At 37.0% G+C, this 25,781-nt stretch overlaps 1 protein-coding gene across 1 annotated transcript in view; it reads left to right on the forward strand.

Moving 5' to 3' along the window:
* The window catches only part of Ophn1 (oligophrenin 1), a 389,706-nt gene that overhangs the window by 296,194 nt on the left and 67,731 nt on the right, over window positions 1-25,781 (forward strand). The window contains exons 12-15 of the mRNA XM_055605072.1: window positions 6,138-6,201; window positions 7,560-7,675; window positions 11,429-11,487; window positions 15,054-15,159. Coding sequence (XP_055461047.1) covers window positions 6,138-6,201; window positions 7,560-7,675; window positions 11,429-11,487; window positions 15,054-15,159 — 345 coding nt within the window. The remainder of the gene's footprint in view (window positions 1-6,137; window positions 6,202-7,559; window positions 7,676-11,428; window positions 11,488-15,053; window positions 15,160-25,781) is intronic.

Raw genomic sequence — 25,781 nt, forward strand, 5'->3', positions numbered from 1 at the left:
GCACATACTCAACACTGCCTGGATGGTCAGGATCTGGAAGCTGAATGGCTCAGAGACCTAGGGTAGAATCAAACACCTCCCCCAACACACACACACACACACACACACACACACACACACACACACACACATGTATAATTTTAAATATAACTTATGAATACAAATTATGTATATTACTACAAAACTTTTTTATATTTTAAAATTTACCTATCATCATCTACATATTAATTTATTTGTAGTACACACATGTTATTATAATTACACCGTTATGTGTGTGTATTATAGTACACACATGATTATAATTACACCATCTTCCCCTTTCCTGCTACAGTCCCTCTATTTACCTCCTTTCTCTTTCAAGTTAATGGACTCTTATCTTTGACCTCTCCACCCCCCAAGGGAGGAGCAGTCCTGCTAGGCCACAGAGGAGGACTTTGCAGACAGTCCTGAAGATACCCGATAAAACAGGATCAGATGAATGGGGAGGAGGTCCCCCCTATTAGTGGACTTTGCAAGGGGCACAGTGGAGATGAGGGAGGGAGGGAGGGACTGGGAGGGAATGAGGGATCGGGACACGGCTGGGATACAGAGTTAATAAAATGTAACTAATAATGATAATAATAAAAAATAAAATACTATCAATGTACATACTGAGACTTATTGGCAACCTTTGGGCAGAGTGCAGGGAATCTTAGGAAAGAAGTGGGAAACAGTAAGATCTGGAGAGGACAGAAACTCCACAAGGAGAACAACAGAACCAAAAAATCTGAGCACAGGGGACTTTCCTGAGACTGCTATTCCAACCAAGGACTATGCATGGAGATAACCTAAGACCCCTGCACAGATGTAGCCCATGGCAGTTCAGTATCCAAGTGGGTTCCATTATAATAGGAACAGGGACTGTCTCTGACATGAACTAATTGGCCTGCTCTTTAATTACCTCCCCCTGAGGGGGAAGCAGCATTACCAGGCCACAGAAGAAGACAAGGCAGCCACTCCTGATGAGACCTAATTGACTAAGATCAGAAGGAAGGAAAAGAAGTCCTCCCCTATCAGTGGACTTGGGGAGGGGCATGCATGCAGAGGGTGGAGGAAGGGAGGGATTGGGACTGGAGGAGGGAGGGAACCACAGGGGGGATACAAAGTGAGTAAAGTGTAATTAATAAATAAAAAATAAAATAAAATAAAAATAAATAAATAATCAATAAAAATAAAAATAATTATAAAAAAGAATCAAAGTTTAGAGCTAAATGGTAATGAACTATGGTTACTAGTAAAAATAAATAAATAAATAAATTTTTTGTTACATGAATACACATACACAAACACACACACATATAATCAAGTAATGTAAATCCAACCTTCTCAGTCCATATAATGTTGTATGTATATATGTTTTCAGGACTGATCATTGGAAAACAATTGATATTCTCTACCTATTTTTAGCAGTCTTTAGTAGGTCTTTGTCTAGAGTTGAGGCCTTATGAGCTTTCTCTTTCCATTAGCATATCTATTGTGTTATCCTTGTTCAAGTGTTATTTAGGTAGCCATGTTGTTGAGACTTCATGGGTATATCTGCTTTGACATTCAAGGAGAGGAAATCTCACAGCTGACCTCCAATTTCATACTCCTTAATTATAATTCCCCCTCCCCAAATTGATCCCTAAGCCTTAAGTGCAAGAGTTGTGATTATATATGTGTCATTTGGGAGTAGGCTCCAAAACTTTGTATTTTGATTGATTATAGTTTTTGTAATGGTCTCCATCTGTTGCAAAGAGAAGTTTCCTTAATGAGGGATAAGGACAACACTTACGCGTGAGTATAAGGACAAATATTTAGAATGTAGCTGGTATTAGACTAGCTTAGTAAAGTGCTGGGTGTAGGTTCTCCTCCAAGATCTATGACTTTACTAGACTTGAGTAGTTGACCAGGTTTCTGGTATCAGGCATGATTTCCATCTTGTTGAACAGGTCTTAAATTTTAGAGAGCTGTTGGTTACTGCGAAGGTGTGCTAGGATAACCCTACTCATGCGATCCTTAGGGTTATCCTGACATGCTGGTCCTTTTTGTAGTTCATGGACATTATACCTGAGTAGTACTATAGGTTGCTTCCTTCCGTAGGATGGTTGCATGGTGCTTTCTTGTACCATGAAAACATATTTGGGAAAGAGGCTTTCATGTCAGATCCACCTAAGGTCCTCTGGGTCTTGTGTGTGAAATACATGGTGCCTTTATTGATGGAGTCTTACCTTTCACCTTTGGGTGGTAACTAAGGGCAGCAGCAAAAACCTCTAATGTTTTGGAAGTCTCATGGACAACTCAAAAGAGGGCTTCTCATGCCCAGTGTTTTGGGTTTTTTTTTCTTTTTTTTTTTTTTTTTTTGGATGGTCTGTGGCTCTTGGGGAAGCATTGTCAGCCCAGATGGGAATTTTTTATTTAAACTATATGTATTTATATAGAATTTTATGTGTGTTATAGATATTTTAGGTATATAGTTAGTAGTATGATTCTTTATGACTATTTCTGGTACCCTTACTATCATGGTAATATCCTCCCTCCTTCTTTTGTTTTTATCTTTCCTGTTCCCTAATTAAAGCCCCTCTTTTCTTCCTCAGATCACTTGTACCCTGCTAATCCCCTTTCTATTGCTTTTCTCCTTGTAACAGTATTTGTTGAAGTTATTTTTAGAAAATTTTGTTGGTTTCTACAGTACCTCTCTTAACCTGACTATAACCCAAATAATTGAGGCTCTATTATATTATTTTAGTAAGCTTCACAACAGAATAACTGAGCAGTTATTACCTTATTCTTAACCCTATAAGCTCATCTGGTTTCCTCTTTGCCAGAATCCCTGAGATAATTGCACTTTTTGGATTCTCCCGCCCCCGCTCCTCTCCTGATGTCCCCTGGACCTCTGTCCATGGCTGAATCTTTCTTCTTCTAACTCCTCTTCCCCTGGCTGGCAGGAAGTCCAGCCCTATTCCCTCCACTGCTCAGTGAATGGCTTTAAACTGCCTTAATGGCATATCAGGAGACAATTGGGGAGCAGTGTTCATACAACATTGAGATAGGATATTCTCAGAACTAGGATGACAACCAGGTTTTGGGAGGGTCCATAAATCAGCATTTATTTACACAATAACCTTATACCCACACATATATATTTTTTTTAACTTTCCTGGTTTCTGCTATTACTCTAGATTATGTACTTATATCTGAAGATTTGGAGCTAGAAACCTCAGACAAGCGAGAATGTGACATTTGTCTTTTGGGGTTTTGGGTTATATCACTCAATATGATCTTTTCTGGCAAATTTCACCTTTTTTTTAAAAAAAAAACAGTTGAATAGTATCCATTGTAAATATGTGCCATGTTTTCATTATCAATTTATTAGTTTAATGACATTAAATTTTCATTTCCTAGTTGTTGTAAATAGAGCAGCAATGAACATGGCTGAGTAAGTATCTATGGTACTGATGCTGAGTTCTATGTGCTGAGGAGTGCTATAGCTGGGCCATATGGTAGGTTAAATTTTTTAGCTTTTTGACGGTTCTGTACACTGATTTCCCAAGTTGGTTAGACCAGTTTGCAATCCTTCCAACAATGATTGACGGTTCCCCTTCCCCCACATCCTACCCATTTTTTGCTGTCAGTTGTGATCTTTGCCATTATTATTGCGGTAAGATGAAATTGACATATGGGAAGAGATTTTTTTTATGTCCTTGTTGTTTTCTTTTTGTTATAGAATTTTCTTATTCTTATTCTTATTTACAATTTATTCACTTTGTATTCCAGTTGTACCCCCTCCCTCATCTCCTCCCTGTTTCACCCTCCATCCCTCTCCTTTCCCTATCCTTCTTTCCTAGTTCACTGGTAGGGGAGGTCCTCCTCCCCTACTGTCTGACCCTAGCCTATCAGGTCCCATCAGGACTGCTTGGATCCTCTTCCCCTGTGGGCTGGCTAGGTCACTCCACCAAGGAGTAGTGATCAAGGAGCAGGCAACCTAGTTCATGTCAGAGACTGTCTCTTCTCCCTTTACTAGGGAACCCACCTGAAGACTGATCTGTCTATGTGCTACATTTGAACAGGGGGTCTAGGTCCTCTATATGTATGGTATTTGTTGCCCTTTTGTTTTCTATGTGTTCTTTTCTTGACTCTATAAACTGAGTTCCTAGAGATAGCCCTTTTGTAGGGCCTTCTATAATGAAATTTGTTTTGTTGGAAGTTTAATTTAATATTTCTAGGTTATACAAATCTACATGTTTTTTGATTTACAATACATGTTGAAAATAATAGAAGACTAAATCCTATCTCACTGAACATTGTCATTTAGCAACAAACACCTTGGTGTAGGGGTTGCATTGTAGTTATAGTAATTGGGGCTCAGCACCTCACAGTCACTTATTTTCAATAGTCTTTCCCCCTCTCTCCTCCCTCTCTCTCCATCTATCTATCTATCTATCTATCTATCTATCTATCTATCTATCTATCTTTCGAAATTGATGATTTGACATTTGTCATTAGGTTTGTAAAATTCTTAGTTATTCTATTCTCTTTTTTTAGCCTTTATCATCTCTTTTGTTTTTCTTCCTGTTTCTTTCTCTTTTTCTTTCAGTACTGGGACTTGAACTTAAGGCCTCACACATGCAATAAAGAACACTCTGCTATTGAGTTATATCCAACAATGTCTTTTTTATTTTTCCTTTTTGTCTTTTATTTTATTGTGGTCTTATCACATGCATATTATACCTTTCATAGCTTTAGATTCTGTTTTCACTTTTTCATCCTTTTTTGTTCGTATTTCCATTTTAGAAGTACCTATTGGCATTTCTTCAGACTCACTGATATTTCCATCAGCTGTGTTCCATTCTTAAAGCTAATCTTCCTTCCCATTACTGTGTTTTGATTTTAGCATGTTTTTATGCTTCCTTGGATTTTGTATCTGTTCTATTTGATCCATCTCTCTTTTTATGTTGTCCACTTTTGTGTATTATAGCCCTTAATATTAATCACAGCTGTTTCAAATTACTGAGTTTGTATTTCTAAAATCTCCCTATCAAAATGTGGTTCTTACGTTTCTTCTTCATCTTTAAACTGTATTTTCTGACTTTTTGTAAGCTATACATGATGTAATAGTTAAAAATAATGAAGATCTACATATCTTTAGTATGAAAATTTTAGTAGTAAAAATTTAGTATGAAAAGTTTACAGTTTTTTGTTTTTTTTTTTTAATCTTTTATTTTTTTTATTAATTACACTTTATTCATTTTGTATCCCTCCATGAGCCCCTCCCTCCTCCCCTGCCGATCCCACCCTCCCTCCCCTTTCTGCATGCATGCCACTCCCCAAGTCCACTGATAGGGAAGGTCCTCCTCTCCTTCTTTCTGATCTTAGTCTATCAGTTCTCATCAAAAGTGGCTGCATTGTCCTCTACTGTGGCCTGGTAAGGCTGCTCCCCCCTCAGGGGGAAGTGATCAACGAGCAGGCCAATCAGATTATGTCACTCATATAAACATACAATATACAATAAACCCACTAAAAGCTGTACATCTAAACAAACTAAGCAAAAGAGAGGACCCTAACTAAAATGTTCAATCCCCATCCTGAAAGGCAAAGAGGATGGACATCAGAAGAAAACGTAAATAGGAAACAACCTAGGAACCCGCTACAGAGGGCCTCTGAAAGCCAGAAGAAAACAGGAAACAACCTTGAAACCTGCCACAGAAGTTTACAGTTTTGACTGTGCTCTATCATTGGTTTACCACAGATGCTTTGTGAATAGTTTTGTTCTTTTAGACGGAGTGGGTACTGTTAGTATGATGAAGGCTTATTGATGTGGTGGTCAGGTGTCATGGGAAGAAGTGTTCCAGAGCCCATGTGATTCTTTGTCTTCAAGTATACTGTACCCCTGGCCTGTGACCATTCTCCCTGGTCTGTGACCTTTCTCAGTGTCAGTTTATTTTTGATGTCCCATTTAAGGAGAGACAGACTGGGTGTAGAGCTGAATGTTTTCTTCAACTACCCAGTTCATCCAGATTGTGGTAAAACTGTAGTAGTTAAGAGTATGGCAAAATAGTTTCTGTTAAACTCCCAAAATTCTGGGCACATAGCTACTTTTCTTTTACCTTTAATAAAAGCATGAATTCATGGGAAAATTTTTCTCAGATGTTTACTCTGGAAAAAAACGGCAGCATTCTTAAGGTAAAACTAAGGGGAATCCAAACTCACAGGGTTTCCTGGTAGTATTAGGCCATTAGGTTGTTTTTGATTCTGCAACTCATACATATTGGGTCTTAGCAATTTTTTTTCATTTACAGATTAAGTTTTTCTGTGTTGGTACTGGTTTCCATGGTGTTTCTTCTCTTGAGCTTCTGCCAGAAAGTGCTGACTCTGTAGCAGGCTGTTTGTCTTCACAGTTTGACAGCAGAGTTTTCTTCACAATCTCAGAAACTCTGATAATCTACAAAGTTGTTCAGTTCCTTCAACATTTTTTCATCATAGCGTGTCTAGAAGTGATGGCTTTCAAATTTCTTGCATACTGGGCCAGAGTACAAGAGGAATTTTGAAAACAGATTAGATTTCTTTTTGTAAAGCTTTGGTCTCTTTTGTTTGTTTGTTTGTTTTTTATTCAAGTACAAATTTAAAATCTTTATTGTGTAGTTTATGGAGCATCAGTTTCTTACATGTGAGTAAACCTGAAAATCCTCTCATTTCACCTGCTTTTTTTTCTCTAAAATTTTTTTGCCTCCTAACACATTATTTTTTATTTTTTTAAATTTTTATTAATTACACTTTATTTACTTTATATCCCCCATAAACTCCTCTCTCCTCCCGTCCCAATCCCACCTTTCCTCCCCCTTCTCCATGCATGCCCCTCCCCAAGTCCACTGATAGGAGAGGTCTTCCTCTCCTTCCTTCTGATCCTAGTCTATCAGATCTCATCAGGAGTGGCTGCATTGTCATCTTCTGTGGCCTGGTAAGGCTGCTCTCCCCTCAGGGGGAGGTGATCAAAGAGTAGGCCAATCAGTTCATGTCAGAGGCAGTCCCTTTCCCATTACTATGGAACCCACTTGGACACTGAACTGCCATGGGCTACATCTGTACAGGGGTTCTAGGTTATCTCCATGCATGGTACTTGGTTGGAGTATGAGTCTCTGGAAAGTCCCCTGTGCTCAGATTTTTTGGTTCTGTTGCTCTCCTTGTGGAGCTCCTGTCTTCTCCAGATCTTACTACTTCCCACTTCTTTCATAAGATTCCATGCACTCTGCCCAACATTTGGCCATCAGGCTCAGCATCAGCTTTGATAGTCTGCAAGGCAGAGCCTTTCAGAGGCCCTCTGTGGGAGGCTCCTAACTTGTTTCCTGTTTTCTTCTAATTCTGATGTCCATCCTCTTTGCCTTTCTGAATGGGGATTGAGCATTTTAACCAGAGTCCTCCCTCTTCATTAGTTTCTTTAGGTGTACAGATTTTAGCTTTGGTCTTTTGAAAATTTATTAGAGTAACCATCCTCTAATACACTTCATTTTAAAAAGAAAGTAACAGGTAAAATCTGTTGGAAGATTAACTTTTTTGTTTTTGTTTTTTTCTTAGATCCAAAATGTCCAGGGGATGTCGATTTTCATACTAGTGACTGGGACATTAAGACAATCACAAGCTCCTTAAAATTCTACCTCAGGTATGCTCTACTTGAATTGGGATTTTTCTTTTAATAATTGGTGAAATTTATCTCACTAGAGATTGGAGTATAGTCCTAGATTCAGAAAGTTAGAAAATGTTGCGAAATAAAAGAACAGAGTAAAGAGAATTTTTTTTTTTCTGTTTAAGAAGGCATATGAACTGCTTTTGTTTGCTTCTCTGTCTTTGAGTCAGGAACTAAGTATATAGCCCAGGCTGGACTGGAAGTTGATAAAATCTTCTTGCCTCAGCCTGCTGAATGGTAAAATTATAAACATGTGCAACCATATGAAGCTCTAGAAAACATATTTTAATATAGATGATTTAATATAGAAAGTATCAACTAGAGGAAAATTCTTAATATAGGTTTCTAAAGTAAAATTTGTACATAATGAAATGTAAATGATTGGATGTTTAGGTATTTACGAGAACTGCTTCAATTTGCTTGCAAACAAATGCATGAAAATAAAATTTAATGACAGATAAAAGACTACAAAAGTGCATATGATAAAGCAATTGTGCAGTTTAAAATAACAGAATATGATTGAGTATACAATTCTCTACAAAGTTCCATCAGAATGTCTGTAACTCTGTAATATCATAATATAATTTTGAGGAAGATTCGCTATTTTGTACACTGACAGAAGAGTGGAAAGTTAATATCACTCTGGAACATTTAAAAATATGTGATAATATGTCTCTACAAATATTAAAAGCTTTCTTTTACCTCAACGCAAAAAATACAGAAAGCATGAAGATTAGATTTGTTACTGAAAAAATATTTAAAAAAATACACTATGCTTTGAAACTATCATCTTGTAGATATAAGTCCTAGGGGTAGAATTCTTGCCCCAGTGAGAGAAAGAGAAATAAAACAAGGCTATACTGTGCTGTCATGTTTTAACACATATAATGGAAATATAAAAGAAAATAAAATGTTGGAGATAAATGAAGTGAAATCACTAACTAAAAAGATTAACTTAATAACAAACTGTGGGGATACACAGTGCTGAGAAAATTAATATTGTATTTATTGGCATAAGTACATATTATTTAAAATATGTTTGAATATGTATATACATGTATGTATTTAAATTGAAAACTATAGATAGCTTATATATATAGTATATAATATATATATATAGTATATTATATATAATCTCTATTAATTTTTTGAGACAAAGTTTCACTTTGTAGGCTGGCCTGAAACTTCCTACATAGACCAGTCTGGCCTCTTACTCATAGAGATCCACCTGCCTCTGCCTCTGGACTGCTGGAGTTAAAGGCGTGTGTTACCACAGATGGTGCTCCCTTCAGTTGTTTATTTCCATTCTTTATTCCCTGAAGTGTACACTATAGTTTCAGGACCAAGTGTTTTCTATTCAACTTTTGTGATCATTTAGCATTAAGAGAGATATTTAAACTCTCAGTATTATGAACAGTTGGGTTATGATATTGCTGTGGAACGATCTTCCACTATACCATTATCTTAATGTAGTTCTAGCATCATATAACTATGAATGCGCTTTTCGTTTTTACTCACTTTTTGTTAACTAATTTATTTAACTACTTTACAGCCTGATCACAGACCCTTCCCTTCTCTCCGCCCCGCCCCAAGTACCTTCCTTTCTTTCTTTCAAAGAAAGGAAATGCTGTTGGAGGGCTTTTTGTGTGCTAGGTAGACAGTGTGTGAACTGCTTAAATTGACACTTGCATTGATATTTTTATACCAATATTGTGTACCACAGGCAGTGCAATACTCTTTTTTACTGATGTGAAAACTGAGGTTTCTGCTTTTCCAATAAAGTATGCCTGTGATTGAAGCTGTTTTTGTTTTTGTTTTTTTTTTTTTTAACTTAAATCTATGAATTAAAAGGTTACTTGTCTTTGGTGTTCTTTTCCCCCAATCCCTGTTTTCAGTGGCCCATCTTTGTATTGCACTGCTAGTTTAATAAAAAAGAACAATCTCGTATGAATAATTTCCAAAGGCTTGGGAGAATGAGGGTAGTCGATACTAAGTGATGTACTGTCCATAGTCTCCTCGAAACGAGTCAGTATATTCACAAGGATGTGTTTCAAAGACTTTCTCCAATTTAAATCTTTTCTAACTCAAGTCTAAATCAGCAGAAGGGACAGTCAAGCCTGAAACTATGGGTAGGCAACACATTTAATAAGAGTTGAGCATCAGTGGGGGTTGTAATCTGTGCTAGGCTGATGTCACTATTTATTTATATTTAATTTTTGAGGAAGGAGAGTTCATTTTAGCTTGTATTTAGTCCATCATGGCAGGAAAGTAGCAGTAAGAGCATGAGGTCACACTGTATGTGCAGTCAAGATGCAAAGTGGATTTATTTTTATTTTTGTTTACATAAAACTTTGTATCAGGGACAAAAATGGTAAGAACAGTATGAGCATGGAATTCTTTCACTGGTTGTATATGAGCATTAAGGGAAAAGGTAATCTAGTTTGGGCTAACAGACAGAATAGGAACCAATAAAGTGAATTGCTAGACCATGGGGACATCTGGTTAGCCATGGAGAAATAATGTATTAAGAAATTAGATGTAGGACCCTTCTTTGGCCTTTCAGTGACAGGAGTGCAAGTCATGATGCTGTGCTGGGCTCTGCTCCGGGAAAGATGACAGACTGTCAGGAAAACAGCAAAACAAAGTTTTATGACATTTATGTTCAGTAGTTAATACCACTGAAAAAGAACCAAATCTAATTGCCAAAATGAATTTTGGCCATTTTATATGAAGATAAATATGTTTCATATAAAAATATTCATTTTCCATTTCTGTTGTAAAATGGAAATATCTGACTCCCTTGAGCCCACGTGCTTATTTGTAGAAGTAAATATGGCTGCTATTTGTAGAAAAATTAAGGCAATCTCATGCAAATGCTGGCTAAATATGATTCATGTGCAATATGAAAATTGTCTAGCCTCTGTAGATATTTGAGATTTTCAGCCCTCTAGTGTTGTACAAAGAGAAAGATGTCATGATAAGTTCCCAGAGAAGAAGACCCAGACAGGCCAAAGTGGTAGAGAAAAAAACAAAAACAAACAAACAAACAAACAAAAAAAACAAGTCAAGTGATTCATCAAAATCCAAGAGCTGTGTCTCAAGGAGGCTTGTCAGCAACCTCAAATACCACAAAGAAGTCAAATAAGGCAAATAATGGCAGTTGTTGTGTACAGTATTGAGACAGTCACTGCTGGGATTAGTACAGCTTCCTTGGAGCAGTTGGGGTGAATCAGATTGTAATGCATTAAAGAGTAAACCAGGAGATTCCAGGACTAAGAAGTAGAAATGTTATGTACATTACTTTCTATAGAAACCTGGCTGGAATATCTCATCTAATGATCCTGTCTAAGCTTCTGCCTCTATGGTTAGTGATTTCTCAACTTATTGGATCAGTGGAAGGATCAAATAGAACAGATGCAAAAGTGCTTTGGAAATTCTTCAGATCCTCTAACTTGTAAGCAAAAGGTCGCCTTTAAAATGTATCTGTTTTAGAACTGGCAGGACTGGTTTTCATTGCCTTTCTTACACTTCGGCTAGCTAACTGGAGAACTTGCTAGGAGCCCCAGCCTATATTTTTGCAGATCCTCTTCTAAACATGGATTCTATTGGTGAAGCTTCTATGAAATGTGTGTAATTAGTCTTAGTTGTGGAACCTTACTACTCAGAACTGAGACTCCAAGGCATAGTAAGTCCTCCCTGTAAAAGAGTGATCATCTCCATTCATTTCAGGAATCTTTCAGAACCTGTCATGACTTATAAGCTTCACAAAGAGCTCATCTCTGCTGCCAGTAAGTATCGGCCTTACTAGTTAAATTGTGTTGTCCTGGTTTCTTAGTAAGTTTATAGAAATAAGCTAGAAAACTGCTTTGAGGGAAACATTGACAAAATAAACCCAGCTTTTGCCCACTGCCAAATGGGAATATTTCTGCTTACAAACTTTCAGAGGTAAATGATTTTTATAACAAATATTAGTTGCATGGTTTCAAGAAAATGGTTAGTGTGAGACATTTGGTGTATGTTTCTGGGGTCTTTGGGTGATTGACTTTGGAAGGCAGCAGCCTTAGTACCTCACGCAAAGTTGTACGTGGGAAAATGGTTTCTTTCTTTCCATTCATTCATTCATCCATTCATTTTACAGCACGATCCCAGACACACACCCCTTTTTTTTCTCCTCCCAGTTCCTCCCCTCCTCTTCTCCCATAATTCTCTCCTTCCCTTCTCCTCATGGGTACCAACCCACCCTGGCACATTAAGTCTCAGCAGGGCCTGGCACATCCTCTCCCACTGAGGCCAGACAAAGAGTGCAGCTAGGAGAAAGGGATCCAAAGGTAGGCAACAGAGTCAAAGACAACTACCCCTACCCTCCTGCTTGAATTGTTAGGGAACCCACATGATGACTAAGCTACATAGAGCTACATATGTGTTGGGGGCCTAGTTCCATACCACGCATAATCTTTGGTTGGTTGTTCAGTCTCTGTGAGCCCCCATGGTCTGAGTCTGTGTATCTTCTTGTGCTGTCCTTGACCCCTCTGACTCCCTCAATCCTTTTCCCACTCTTCCACAAAGACTCCCATAGCTCAACCTATTGTTTGGCTTTGAGTCTCTGCATCTGTTTCTGTCAGCTGATAGATAAAGCATCTCAGAAGACAGTTATGCTATGCTCCTTTCTTCACAAATAGCAGAGTATCATTAACAGTGTTAGGGGTTGGCTGTCTCACATGGGGTGGCTATCTAGTGAGGCCAGTCATTGATTGGGCATTCCCTCAATCTCTGTTTCATCTTTATCCTTGTATATTTTGTAGGCAGGACAGATTTGGGTTACAGGTTTTATGGGTGGATTGGTGTCCCCCTCCCTCCACTGGAAGTCCTGCCTGATTACAGAAAGTGGCCACTTCAGACTTTATGTCACCACCCCCACCCCTCTGCTGCTAAGATTCTTAGCTGGGTAACTCCCATAGAGTCCCATGAGACTGCCCCATCCCAAGTCTCTTGCTCATCCCAAAGATACCCCCACTCAGACTTCCATTCTCTCTTCCAGTCCTCTCCCCCACCCCCTACTCTCCCCACACCTGATCCCCACCCCAGTTTCCCTCTCCATCCTCTTGCTCCACATCCTCCCTAGCATGTGTTGTCACTTGAGTTTTTTATTTTAGCCATTCTGAAAGGTGTAAGATGGAATCTGAGAGTTGTTTTGATTTTGCATTTATCTGATGCTTAAGGGTGCTGAACATTTTTTTAAGTGTGTCTCAGTCATTTGAGATTCGTCTGTTGAGAATTCTCTTTTTAGCTTTGTACCCCATTTTTATTAGTGTTATTTGGTTTGCTGGTATTTAATTTTGTGAATTCTTTATATATTTTGGATATTAACCCTCTGTCTGATTTAGGGTTGGGGAAGATCTTTTCCCAGTCTTTAGGCTGCTTTTTGTCTTATTGACTGTCCTTTGCCTTACAGAAGCTTTTCAGTTTCATGAGGTCCCATTTATTAATTGTTGATCTCAGTGCCTGAGCTGTTTGTTGTTCTGTTAAGGAAGTGTTTTCTATGCCAATGCATTCAAGGCTATTTCCCATTTTCTTTTCTATTACATTTAGTTTGTGTCCAGTTTTATGTTGAGATCTTTGATCCACTTGGACTTGAATGTTGTGCAGGGTGATAAATATGGATCTATTTGCATTCTTCTGCATGCAGACATCCAGTTAGACCAGCACCATTTGTTGAAGATTTTTTTCATTGTATAGTTTTGGCATGTCAAAAATCAAGTGTTCATAGGTGTGTGAGTTTATTTCTGGGTCTTCAGTTCAATTCCATTGTTCACCCTGCCTGTTTTTATGCCAATATCATGTGGTTTCTATTACTATTTCTCTGCAGTACAGTTTGAAATCAGGGATTTTTTTTAAAGGAACCTCCAGAAGTTCTTTTATTATACAGGATTTATTTTTTAAGATATATTTATTTAGTACATAATGTTCTGTCTGTATGTACACCTGCAGGCCAAAAGAAGGCACCAGATCTCATTGTGGCTCTGAGACACCATATGGTTGCTGGGAATTGAACTCAGGAGCTCTGGAAGAGCAGCCAGTGCTCTTAACCTCTGAGCCATCTCTCCAAACCCCTTACAAGATTGTTTTAGCTATTCTGGTTTTTTGTTTCTCCATATGACGCTGAGATTTGCTCTTCCAAGGTCTATAAAGAATTGTATTATAATTTTTGGTGGGAGTTGCATTGAATCTGTAGATTGCTTTTGGTAAGATGGCATTTTTTTTTACTATGTTAATTCTACTGATCCATAAGCATGGATGATCTTTCCATCTTCTGATATATTATCAAATTTCTTTCTCCAGAGACTTGAGATTCTTTTCATACAGGTCTTTCACTTGGTTGGTTAAAGTTACACCAAGATATTTTATATTATTTGTGGCTATTGTGAAGAGTGTTGTTTTCCTAATTTCTTTCTCAGCCCATTTATCATTTTTATACAGGGAGCTACTATTTTTTTTTAATTATTCTTGTAGCCAGTCACTTTGCTGAAGTTGTCAACCATCTGTAAGAGTTCCCTGGAAGAATTTTGGTGGTCACTTATGTATACTATCATATCATCTCTGAATAGTGTAGTGGTACTTTAACTTCTTCCTTTCCAATTTGCATCCCCTTTATTCCTTTGGTTGTCTCATTGATCTAGCTAGAATGTCAATAACTATACAGAATAGATTTGGAGAGTGTGAATAGCCTTGTCCTGGCCCTGACTTTAGTGGGATTACTTCAAGTTTTTCTATAGTTAATTTGATGTTGGCTATTGGATTGTTTTGTATTGCCTTTTTATTGTATTTAGGTATGCACCTTGTATCCCTGATTGCTTTAAGACTTCTAGCATGAAGGGATGTTGGATACTGGAGGCATTGCTTGGAGCTTCTTAGAGGCAACCTGCTGTGACTGCAATTTTTCCTGCCTCAGAGACTATCTTGTCCAAAAGCCTCTGCTCCACACTTCTTAATTTCTTCATTTCTCTAGGTCTATATTTTGTTACTTTCGTTCTTTAATCTCTCTTTGTCATGGGTTTTGTTTCTGTTTTTTTTTTTTTCTCATTTATTCTGTGCCTGTACCTATTTATTTACCTGTTTCCTCTCTTCATCTCTTTATCATTTTTGTTCTCTTTTGCATTCTCTCTTTCCCTTTTCCTCCCTCTTCTTCCCTCTCTTTCCCCCTCTTCATGTGTTCAGGTGTGTGTGTGTGTGTGTGTATGTGTGTGTGTGTGTATGTGTGTGTGTGTGTTTGTGTGTATATGTTTGTAGACATGTGAGAGTTTCTTTTATCTAGTCACTTGGAAGGCAAACCATCTCTCTTTGCTCTTTCTGCCAGAATCTGACAACCTGGATTACCGTCTGGGGGCTATTCACTCCCTAATATATAAGCTACCAGAAAAGAACCGGGAGATGCTGGAACTTCTTATCAGACACTTGGTAAAGTAAGTACTGCTGGGTTTTCAGAAAGAGTCTATGTTGAGGGCCTGGCTCACATGGTAGAACTAAAGAAAAACTAAAAAAAAAAAAAGCTTCTTAAATCATTGAGTACCATCCCCCAACTTTTTCTTGGGCTACCTGAGTCTTCTTGGAGGGAGGTCTATTTTGCTTTCACCTTTGCATATATCCTAGAGTCAGCAAGTCTCTGGACTGTCTTAGCTGAAAGGCAGTGGTAAGGTAGTATGTTGTACACCAGGACCAGACATGGACTTTACTGTCTGAGAAGCCTAGTTTTGGACCCCAGTTCCACGACTTACCTAGGTGTTTAATCTTAAGTATCTCTGATTCTCTGTGTGTTCTTCTCTATGATGACACTACTTAAGACTATTAAGTAGGAGTGTCATTGATTCAGAGGAACTTAGGAAAAACATGTGACATATAGTGAGCCCTGAAGAAGTGCAAAAACATTTTTTTTTTTTTGTCCAGGCACATTGTGTGTGACTGTCATCCTAGTATTTGGGAGGTTAGTCTAGAATGAGTGTCACTTTGAGGCCAACCTGGACAATTATGTAGTGAGACCATGCCAAAAGAAAGAAGAAAAAGAAGGGAGGAAGGTAGTAGTGGAAGGGTGAAGAAAGAAAGAGAAAGGAAGGGAAGGAAAAAAGAGGGTTGGACAGACAGATGGAAGGAGAGTGGCAAGAGAGAAATGGATAAGAGGAGAGGTGCTAGGATTCTGGTCAACCTCCTGGCCTGGGTGGTAGGCAGCAAGAGACATAGAAGGAGTACATGTTCGTTATGGTGATGCTTCATGGAAAAGATTCAACTTTGTGAACAAAGATTACTTTGCTTGGATCAAAACAAAGATAGAAAGCATGTTGATGAGAAGTTATCAAACTTGAGGTGCTTATTTTAGTTCTGTTGCTAGCCCATTTGATTGGTCTGCCTCTCTCAAGGCATCTTCCAGTATTTTAAGCAGTAATGTGTAAATAAGGTTAAATTATAATGCATCTTAAACATATATTTATTAAATAAACCTATCTACATACTTCCAGAATTCATCAATGTGATATTGAACCTTATCTGGAGAAGATATAAACACCCAAAATGCAGGTCTTTAGTGATAGTGGGAATCTAAGGCTAAGGACCCTTTTGGCTGCCCCTGTGATATTTCTTGAGCATTATGCCTATCTGGACCTCAGGTATTCCTATAATGTGAGGTATCTTCAGAAATCTCATTTACCTTGTACTTTTTAAGATTTTTTTATGTTTCTACAGAAAACAGATATTAAAGATGCTGATATAGAAAATAAGCAGGATAACAAGAAGTAAATTTTGGTTTATGTTGAGGCATGCATCTCAGGCCAATAAAGAATATTAAGAGACATGTTCTTTCCAAAATTTACTTTGATGTTACCTTAGTAAAATTTCAAAAATCAACAAAAAATTATTTGCACATGGATTTGAAATTAATTTATACTTTCTAGGAAAGCAACTTTGTATTCAATTTCTAGGTCTAACTCTAAGTTGTTATATGACCTAATTTAAGTCCTGCCACTCTTTGGCCCTCAGTTTGTTAATGTAGAATTGGAAGGACCTGAATCAACTATTTTCAAGGCAGTCTTTCACCTGTGACTTTCTGACAATCTAATGAGCCCAAGGACTTATTTAGATAATGTATCTGAAGGTAGTGAGTGATGGGGTATCTGCCTCCATCTTCCCATAAACCTGATTTACTTCAGTATTCCTGGTCTTCAAAACTGTTGAAACCAAAAGAGACACATATAGAAGGATCATAGAAATACAAAGATTTAAATGTGTTGAAATTTAATACTCAATTTCACCATAGTGCTAAAATATAAAGTAAAAATCTACTGAGCTCCCTATTCATTGAAAATTTTCAGTACACCATTTCTTTTTATGGCAGATATACCTCAATAAAGTTATGAAAGTTATAAACACATAGGGAAAAGTATTGATAACATGGAGGAGATAGAGACAGGAATTACATTTCTCTAAATCACCTCCTGATATAATTTTTACTTCCACTCAATACTAATTTGTGTAAATCCAAAAATATTATTAAAACAAAGTAAGTTTTAGGAACCCTAACACAGAACACTGAAAAACCAGATAAATGTTTATCAACTTGATAAAAGAAGAACACGGAGAAAGAAACTATTTCAACTAAGTTGTCAGCACATACTTCTGACTCATTCTTAATGAGACGGCCTTGAAAAACAAAAAGAGCCACAAAGAAATTTTAAGCGTCCAATAGTTTTTTTTTAGTAGTTATATAAGTATGATTTAAATGCATGCATATTTTACAAGGAAGGAAAAAATATATATGCATATATATTTGTATGTGATTATACACTAACATAAGCTAAGATTGATCACATAAAAAGAGAACTGGATACAAAGTTAGAGATGAAAAGCAGAGTTTTGCCATATTAAAAGTAAAGAAGTCTATGAATTTACTATTCAAAGTAAAACAAAAACATCTTTTCCAACCTTGAAAGAATTCTTCCTTTAAAAAGTGAGTATACCTAGTGCCCAGTTCTTTGTTTCTAAATACTGTTCCCTTTTCAAGGGGCCCAAGTAGCTTAGAAAAGTGGCCATTTTAGATCTGGGGTTTGGAAACACCAGGTGAACCTGGAGTAAATTATACCAGGAAGAAATTTGCTTGATACTGATGACATTAATTATGTTTGGGAAATTTGGACATCAATAACACATTGCTAATAACACATTGAAGAAGCAGAAAGTCATGGGGGAGTTGGTAAAGAAAGAAAAGCTCTTTATTATAGAATAAGAGCAGATAACAAATGTGGAATCTGAGATTCCATTTCACATCCATCAGAATGGCTAAGATCAAAAACTCAAGTGACAACACTTGCTGGAGAGGATGTGGAGAAAGGGGAGCACTCCTCCATTGCTGGTGGGAGTGCAAATGTATAAAACCACTTTTGGAAATCAATCTGGTGCTTTCTCAGAAATTTAGGAATAGCACTACATCAGGATCCAGCTATAACCCTCTTGGGCCTATACCTTAAAGTTCCTCCACCAAACAACATGGACATTTTCTCACCTATGTTCATAACAGCTTTATTCATAATAGCCAGAATCTGAAAACAGCCTAGATGTCTCTCAAAAGAAGAATGGATACAGAAATTGTGGCACATTTATACAATGGGCTCTCATATTTATACTCCTCAAAGTCCCCAGAATTCAACTAATTCCACCTGGCACAGACCACGCTCTGCAGGAGACACTTAGCAGGTGTTGACAAACTGAAATCCCTAATTTGGAATTTTAACAAAAACATGTTTATACATCATAAACCAAAACATCCACAACAGGAGAAAGAAAGGAAGAAGGAGAGAAGAAGGAGATGGAGATTGTGAATATGAATATACCAGTTTAGCAGACTTTGTCCATCTTCCCCTCTTACTCCACATGTCCCAAGGCTATGGGATGTTGTTGACAACATTTAGAACATGTCTCTTCACCTAGTTAATACTCTATGGAAATGGCCTAACAGAAAAACTCAGAGCTGATCTTTACAATTCTAGGTGTTTTTCATTCCATCAGTTGGTACTCAAAATTATTCATCACAGTAACTATATTCAACACTTTTACATATGTTTGAAAACTTTTATAATCATATATTGTAGGAAATATAAATTTTAAAAAAGGGTTAGTACTCTTTAGAAAACATACATAGGGAAAAAGAAAATTTACAGGCTTTCAAAATGCATGTAATTATCCTGCTTGCCAATTATTGCTTTCACAGTGTATATGATGATTATATATGTGCCTTTTACATGCATAATAATAAAATAGGCTCCTTGCCTATTTTCTATGTTAATAATAGGCCAAAATAAGTAGACCTCTGCCAATTTGGAGTTTCCAGTTACCTGGTTTCTATTACTCAGAGATAAGAGAGATCACTAGCAGTCTTCTCTCTAGCAGTCTCACCATTAGTGCAGTAGTACAATGGAAGTAAATGGCATGACTAATTCTACCATTCATACATATGTTTATCAGTAAGCAGACACAAAGAGATTTGTACAGCTTGTTCTCTAAACGCCACAAAGTCCCATTTCTCTGTACTTTCAGATGCTTTGACAACATCTTGGGGCAAATGAGGAAATCCAGGAGTATAATGGGAGTCAGGCAATAAAATTCTTGATCTACTGGGGGGAGATATAAGACTCTTTCACAGTCTTGGGTATGTCCTGCCATTTGAAAGGTTCCAGGCTATTAGGTTTGCTGGATTCTTATTTTTGTAATAATACTTATGTTTTGTTTTTTTTTTCGGAAACAGTACTGTAGAAATTAGAAAGTACAGAAAAGCAAAACAAATATTATCTTAAATTATTCTAGTACTCTGTAATCATTACTGATAATATAACACATATTATTCTAAATGTTTTCTGCAAGTGTGTTTATATATAAACATAATTGTGTTTGTTAATAATATAAGATTATTGTGTTCTTCAGCTTCCCTCTCTATATTTTGAAGGCAGTCTCAGGTAATCGTGACAAACATGAATGCAGCTGAGGAAGGCTTAGGGACTCTTGGTCATCTTGCTCTTTCTCTTGAGTTCTGAGATTAAATGCCTGCACCACCATGCCTGACATCTTCTACTTACCTTGTTCTACAGTTTCTGCTTTTCCAGACTATATTTACATGTTCTTAGTTGACATTAAAAACTTCTCTATATTGGCAGTTTGATGGGAATTGCAATGAATTTGTAGACTGCTTTTGGCAGGATAGCTACTTTTACTGTTAATCCTACCAATCCATGAACATGGGAGATCTTTTCATCTTCTGATATCTTCTTCAATTTCTTTCTTCAGAGACTTGAAGTTGTTTTTTGTTTTGTTTTGTTTTTTTGTTTTTTGTTTTTTGTTTTTATTTTTGTTTTTTCAAACAGGTCTTTCACTTGCTTGGTTAGAGTCACCCCAAGGTACTTTATGTTATTAGTGGCTATTGTGAAGTGTGTAGTTTCCGTAATTTCTTTCTCAGCCCTTTTGTCTATTGCTGGTGGGAATGTAAACTTGTACAACCACTTTGGAAATCAATCTGGTGCTTTTTCCGACAATTAGGAACAGTGCTACCTCAAGACCCAGCTATATACCTCTCCTAGGCATATATCCAAAATACAGTCAAGTATACAACAAAGACATTTGCTCAGCTATGTTTACAGCATCTTTTTCATTATAACCAGAACCTGGAAAAAACCCCAGATGTCCCTCAGCTGAGGAATGGATACAGAAATTGTGGTACATTTACATAATGGAATACCACTCAGCAATTAAAAACAAGGAAATCATGAAATTTGCAGGCAAATGGTGGAATCTAGGAAAGATCATCCTGAGTGAGGTATCCCAAAAGCAGAAAGACACATGGTATATACTCACTTATAAGTGGGTTCTAGACATATAATATAGGATAAATATACTAAAATCTGTACACTTGAAGAAGCTAAGAAAGAAGGAGGACCCTGGATAAGATGATAAATCCTCACTCAGAAAGGCAAACCGGATGGACATCAGAAGAGGGGGAAAACAGGGAACAGGACAAGAGCCTATCACAGAGGGCCTCTGAAAGACTCTCCCCAGCAGGGTATCAAAGCAGATTTTGAGACTCATAGCCAAAGTTTGGGCAGAGTGCAGGGAATCTTATGAAAGAAGGGGGATGTAGAAAGACCTGGAGAGGACAGGAGTTCCACAAGGAGAGCAACAGAACCAAGAAATCTGTGCCCGGGGGTCTTTTCTGAGACTGATACTCTAATCAAGGACCATGCATGGAGATAACCTAGAACCCCTGCACAGATGTAGCCCATGGCATCTCAGTGTCCAAGTGGGCTCCTAGTAAGGGGAACAGAGGCTGTCTCTGCCATGAACTCAGTGGCTGGCTCTTTGATCACCTCCTCCTGAGGGAGGAGCAGCTTAGCCAGACCACAGAGGAAGACAATGTAGCTATTCCTGATGAGACTTGATAGGCTAGGGTCAGATGGAAGGGGAGGAGGACTGCCCCTATCAGTGGACTGGGGGATGGACAAGGGAGGAGAAGAGGTAGGGAGGATGGGATTTGGAGGGAATGGCAGAGTGAGCTACAGCTGTGATACAAAGTGAATAAACTATAATTAATAAAAATAAATTACTATAAAACTGTTCTGCAAAGGTGTTTGTCTAACTATACAGAGCATTATCACCTAGTCTACCAATCTCTTATGTTCTTTTCATCTCTTTAATTTAACACTATCAACTGTTATGACACTAGTTTGTTGATGAAAGAATACCATTTTCCTGTACGTTGCTATTTCTTATTATTTTTGTAACAGACTAGTTCATTTTATACTCAAAGTTAGCCTCATATCACGATTATCAGTGCTGGAATTCCAGGTGCTTGGTTCCTACTTACTAGTTTTACTTATTTTCTTCATTGTCTTATTTTTAGCCTGTCCCCTTATTGCCATCGTTTCATGTCTACATCTGGTTACCTTTCAAGGCTGAATGTATTCAAATGAACTGATTTGTAGCTACAGCAAGTAGTAGTGGTTATTACGTACCTTATGTTTTACCACATCTGATGATTCATAGTATTGTTCCTTTACTGCTATTCACATTACCCAATGCTGTAGTCTTCTATTTGGTCATAGAAGACTGTGTGACTGCATGTTATTAACAGTTTGTATCTTATACACATCTACACATCTAGCTAAGGAGAAATCATTTTTGCCATCTGTCATATTAATGAACGAAGCTTGCATTGTCGACCTGAGACGGTGTTGGTAAAATTTTCTAGTAGCCCCTAGTCTTCTTGCTAGTCTTTTAAATAAAACTAGTTACTCTTAAAATATAAGTGTATGGATTCATGATTACAATAATACAGTCATAAATGTATGAGATTACACATGCAAACAAAAGAGAACATATAAAAAATTTCTCATCAATTTTGAGGGCACTTTTAATTTTTAAGTTGTTATCTGCATTCTGGAAGCATAATAGAATCAGGAGTTTATTAGAATTACTGCTGTTAGATAGTCTTGATGTAGTTATACTCTCTGTGTGTATTGACTTGCTAATACCTTCTCTATTAGCATATTGTTACCCTTACAGTTAAGTTATATTCATTTTTCAGTTTATTTTTGTATTTAAAGTGTCTTAAAATATAACAATTTGACAGTAAAATTGTTTTTCTTTCTTTTTACTATATTTAGTAATGGTTTGGTTTTAATTGAGAAATTGAAGATGTCTAGGGCATTGTACTATGTTGAAATCTATCATGTAAATTACAGATAATATGCTACTGATGGAGAAATCCAGTGCTGTCTACACTTAAAAGAGGGCACTATTTTGATGGAAAGGGGAGTGGTCACTTATGACACAAACTATCCCTGTTACAACTTTTCCTTTTGAAAAATTTGTATCATGTATTAAACGAAGGAACCAGCACAAGGAACACTTGTGTGCCCATCACTCAGATTTAGCTATCAAGAATACATTTTATCTATAAGCCCAGTTTCCACCTGCCTGTTGTATTATTTTTTGAAATAAATCTATGACTCTATGTTTATTTCATTCATAACTATTTAAGTTTCAACTTTATCTTCAAAGGGTGAGAACTCTTTTAAACATATGTATAATAAAATTATAATAGCTGAAATGAAGTTGGTTATATTATTAAATAATCAATTGTTCAAATGTATAGTGTCCACAAATATGTTCTTTCTTTCTTTACGTGAAGGTTCGATTTGATTGTAAATATAGAAATCTAATGAAATGATTTCCAAGCATCTAATTTCTAGAAGAGTTTGTCAAGATAGTATATATGCTACGCTTTGTTAACTATGTGGTCATCATATATTATGTATACACAGCTTTATAATTATAGCTTTGAAGCAGCCATAGATACTATTTAAATGAATAGCAGTGTTCAAGTAAACCTTTATTTATAAAAACACATGGCAGTGAGATTTGGTTTAGCTGCTTGATCTATATCATTGTTTCTCAAACTTTAATGTATGTAGGAATCAATAGTAACATTATAAAGCAAATAGAGGCCCAGGCTTGATGTATTGTGCAATAGAATCTATTTTATCATTTTACTGTATACTCAATATATAGGTTTCCCGTACAACTTTCCTTTTTCTTGTGATTTGTTAAAGAAAAGAGTTACTTGGCCCTTAAAGTTTCTTGTAGTTGAGAGTTGAGTATAGAAGTTTGCTTTGCTAGGATTCCAGTCTCTCTCCTCTCTTTCTTTCCCTCCTCTCCCCTCCTCCTTTCTTTCTTTCTCTCTGTGCATGTATGTGTTTAGAATGGATTGAATATACATAATAAATAGTTCAGAAAGCATGTAATGTGTGGCTCTCTCTTTCCCATTGTTTCTGAGAACAGGGTTTTCTTAGATTCATTTCCTGGCAGACTAAAATACGCTTTCGATCACCTAATAACTTTTTCACCTTACACATGACAGAACAGATTCTTAGGGATGGGGAAAGATAGGCACAAAGCCATGTAGTACATTAGTAATAGAACCAGGGATATGACTGGAAGTGGCCTCCTTATTTAAGGGTCAAAGTACATTGAGTTCTTAGAAATCACCGAACCCTAAAGCTGGATGATACCGACAAGTTCACATAAATAGCTTCCAGTTTTTCTGCCAGGTATCATTGTAAGACAGAGGTCTCACTCAACTGAATAGCCTGAGGATGGAATTCAGAGCAAAAGTATGTTTTATTTGCCTTAGACTATTTTTTTTTGAAAAAAAGATTTATCCCCCAATTTTTAAATTTTCAGAAATTCACATTAATTCCTGGATTTAAGAAATGAGACCATTTGACCACACTGTGCCTTGTACGCTGGAGTTGAGTAGCTAGTAGTTCCTTCTTTGAAGTGATACAAGAGGCTGACTTGCCACAAACTCTAGCACCTTCTTGTTTTTTTTTTTTTCTTTGAGAATTTCGTACAATGAGTTTTGATCATATTCATCCCCCCAACTCTTCCCAGATCTAGCTCTCCTTCCCTACACACTTATTTTTGTGTCTTTTATTAATCTCAAGGCCATTTGTGCTACTCAAATATTTGTTGGTGTGTGGCCAACATAATATATATACTAACCTTCCTTTTCCTAGCAACTGCCAGTTGCTAAGAGTGCCTAATTGAAGGATGAGATTTCATGCCCAGCTCCCTTCCATGTTTGAATTTGGTCTATCCTGGGCTTGAACATGTCTTGTGCTTGGTGTCATAATCAGCGTGAGTTCATATGTACAGCTGACTTGTCCTATCAGAAGAACACTTTTTTCCTAGTAGTTATCTGCCGCCTCTGGCTCTTGTACTATTTCCGTCCCCTCTTCTGTAATGATAAGATTAGAGATGATGAAGGTCATATCATAAAGTAAGAAATAACATTGAATGGTAAAATGGTGGTTTAGAGGATGTGTGCTTGCTTAACAGTATAAGACACTTCTTCCAGGCCAATATACCTCATTTACATCACCTCTTGGCTATTCAAATCATTTTAATTTATCTTAAAATCTAAACCATTGAAGTGAGTTATTACCTTCTACAGTATAGACTACTACCTCCCTCATATACTCATTCAATTTCTTTTAATTTTTTATTTATTAAATTATTTCTTTGATATTTTCATGTGTTTGTAATGCATCCTGAGTTTGCTCTCCATATCCTTTTTTGTCTTCTTGTTCATTCCTTTCATCTCTCCCCTGCTTCCACATACCAATCCCTTTCGTTGATTAATGACTTTTAGCTTTGTTTTATGGCCCTGTTAGTTAACCAGGGCCATACATGCAACTACTGGAGAGGGACTACTCATTCGAGTTTGTGTCCTCACTAGTGAGTGCTACATTAGTAGCACAAGTCAGTAGCAAATAGTTCATTGGTGGCAGATAGGCCTTTGGAGCCCTACTGTCCTTTTGACAGTGACGAGGTTATTCTTGAGCAGACTCTGTATAACATCCCAGTTGTTACAGGTTTGTGATTGCAATAGCTGTTTCTAGCCCAGAAGACAGCATTTCACAACCCCCTTTCCTGTCTTCTGGCTCTTACCTTTTTTTTTTTTTCCACTCCTCCGTCTACAATAGTTTGTGAGCTTAGATGATGATGATGGTATTAATATTTTGTTTATGGTTCACTAATTCAGATCACTTCTTGAGGTCATCGGTTTCTGCACTCAAACCCATTTTCTAGAAGAAGAGAGAGACTTATCTGACTAAGGTTGAAAGTAGTATTTGTCTATGGCTATAAAAACAAATATTAAAAGGCAGTGTGATGCTATGTCAGTTTAGCTAAGTATTAATTCTGATGCTGAAGTTGTACCCATTATTGGTTCTAGTCCTTATGGGTTAGAAATAATACTGCACACTCCTACATAATTTATCATTTACCATGTCATTCATCTCATTAATCTACAGTTTGAGCTGTGACTTATACCTCTATTTTTTTAAAAATTAAATTTATTTAAAAAACTTGCAAATAAATCAAAATATCATGCAGTGAAATTAGCTAGACCCAAAATATATGCATCTTAAGGAATCTCTGTATTTTTTCTTTTACACAGAAATTGTACCTCTCAATGTGTCATTGCTCTTCAAAC

Source organism: Psammomys obesus, unplaced genomic scaffold, assembly GCF_907164565.1.
Source record: "Psammomys obesus unplaced genomic scaffold, mPsaObe1.curated_primary_1811, whole genome shotgun sequence".
In the NCBI taxonomy this organism is placed as follows: Eukaryota; Metazoa; Chordata; class Mammalia; order Rodentia; family Muridae; genus Psammomys; species Psammomys obesus.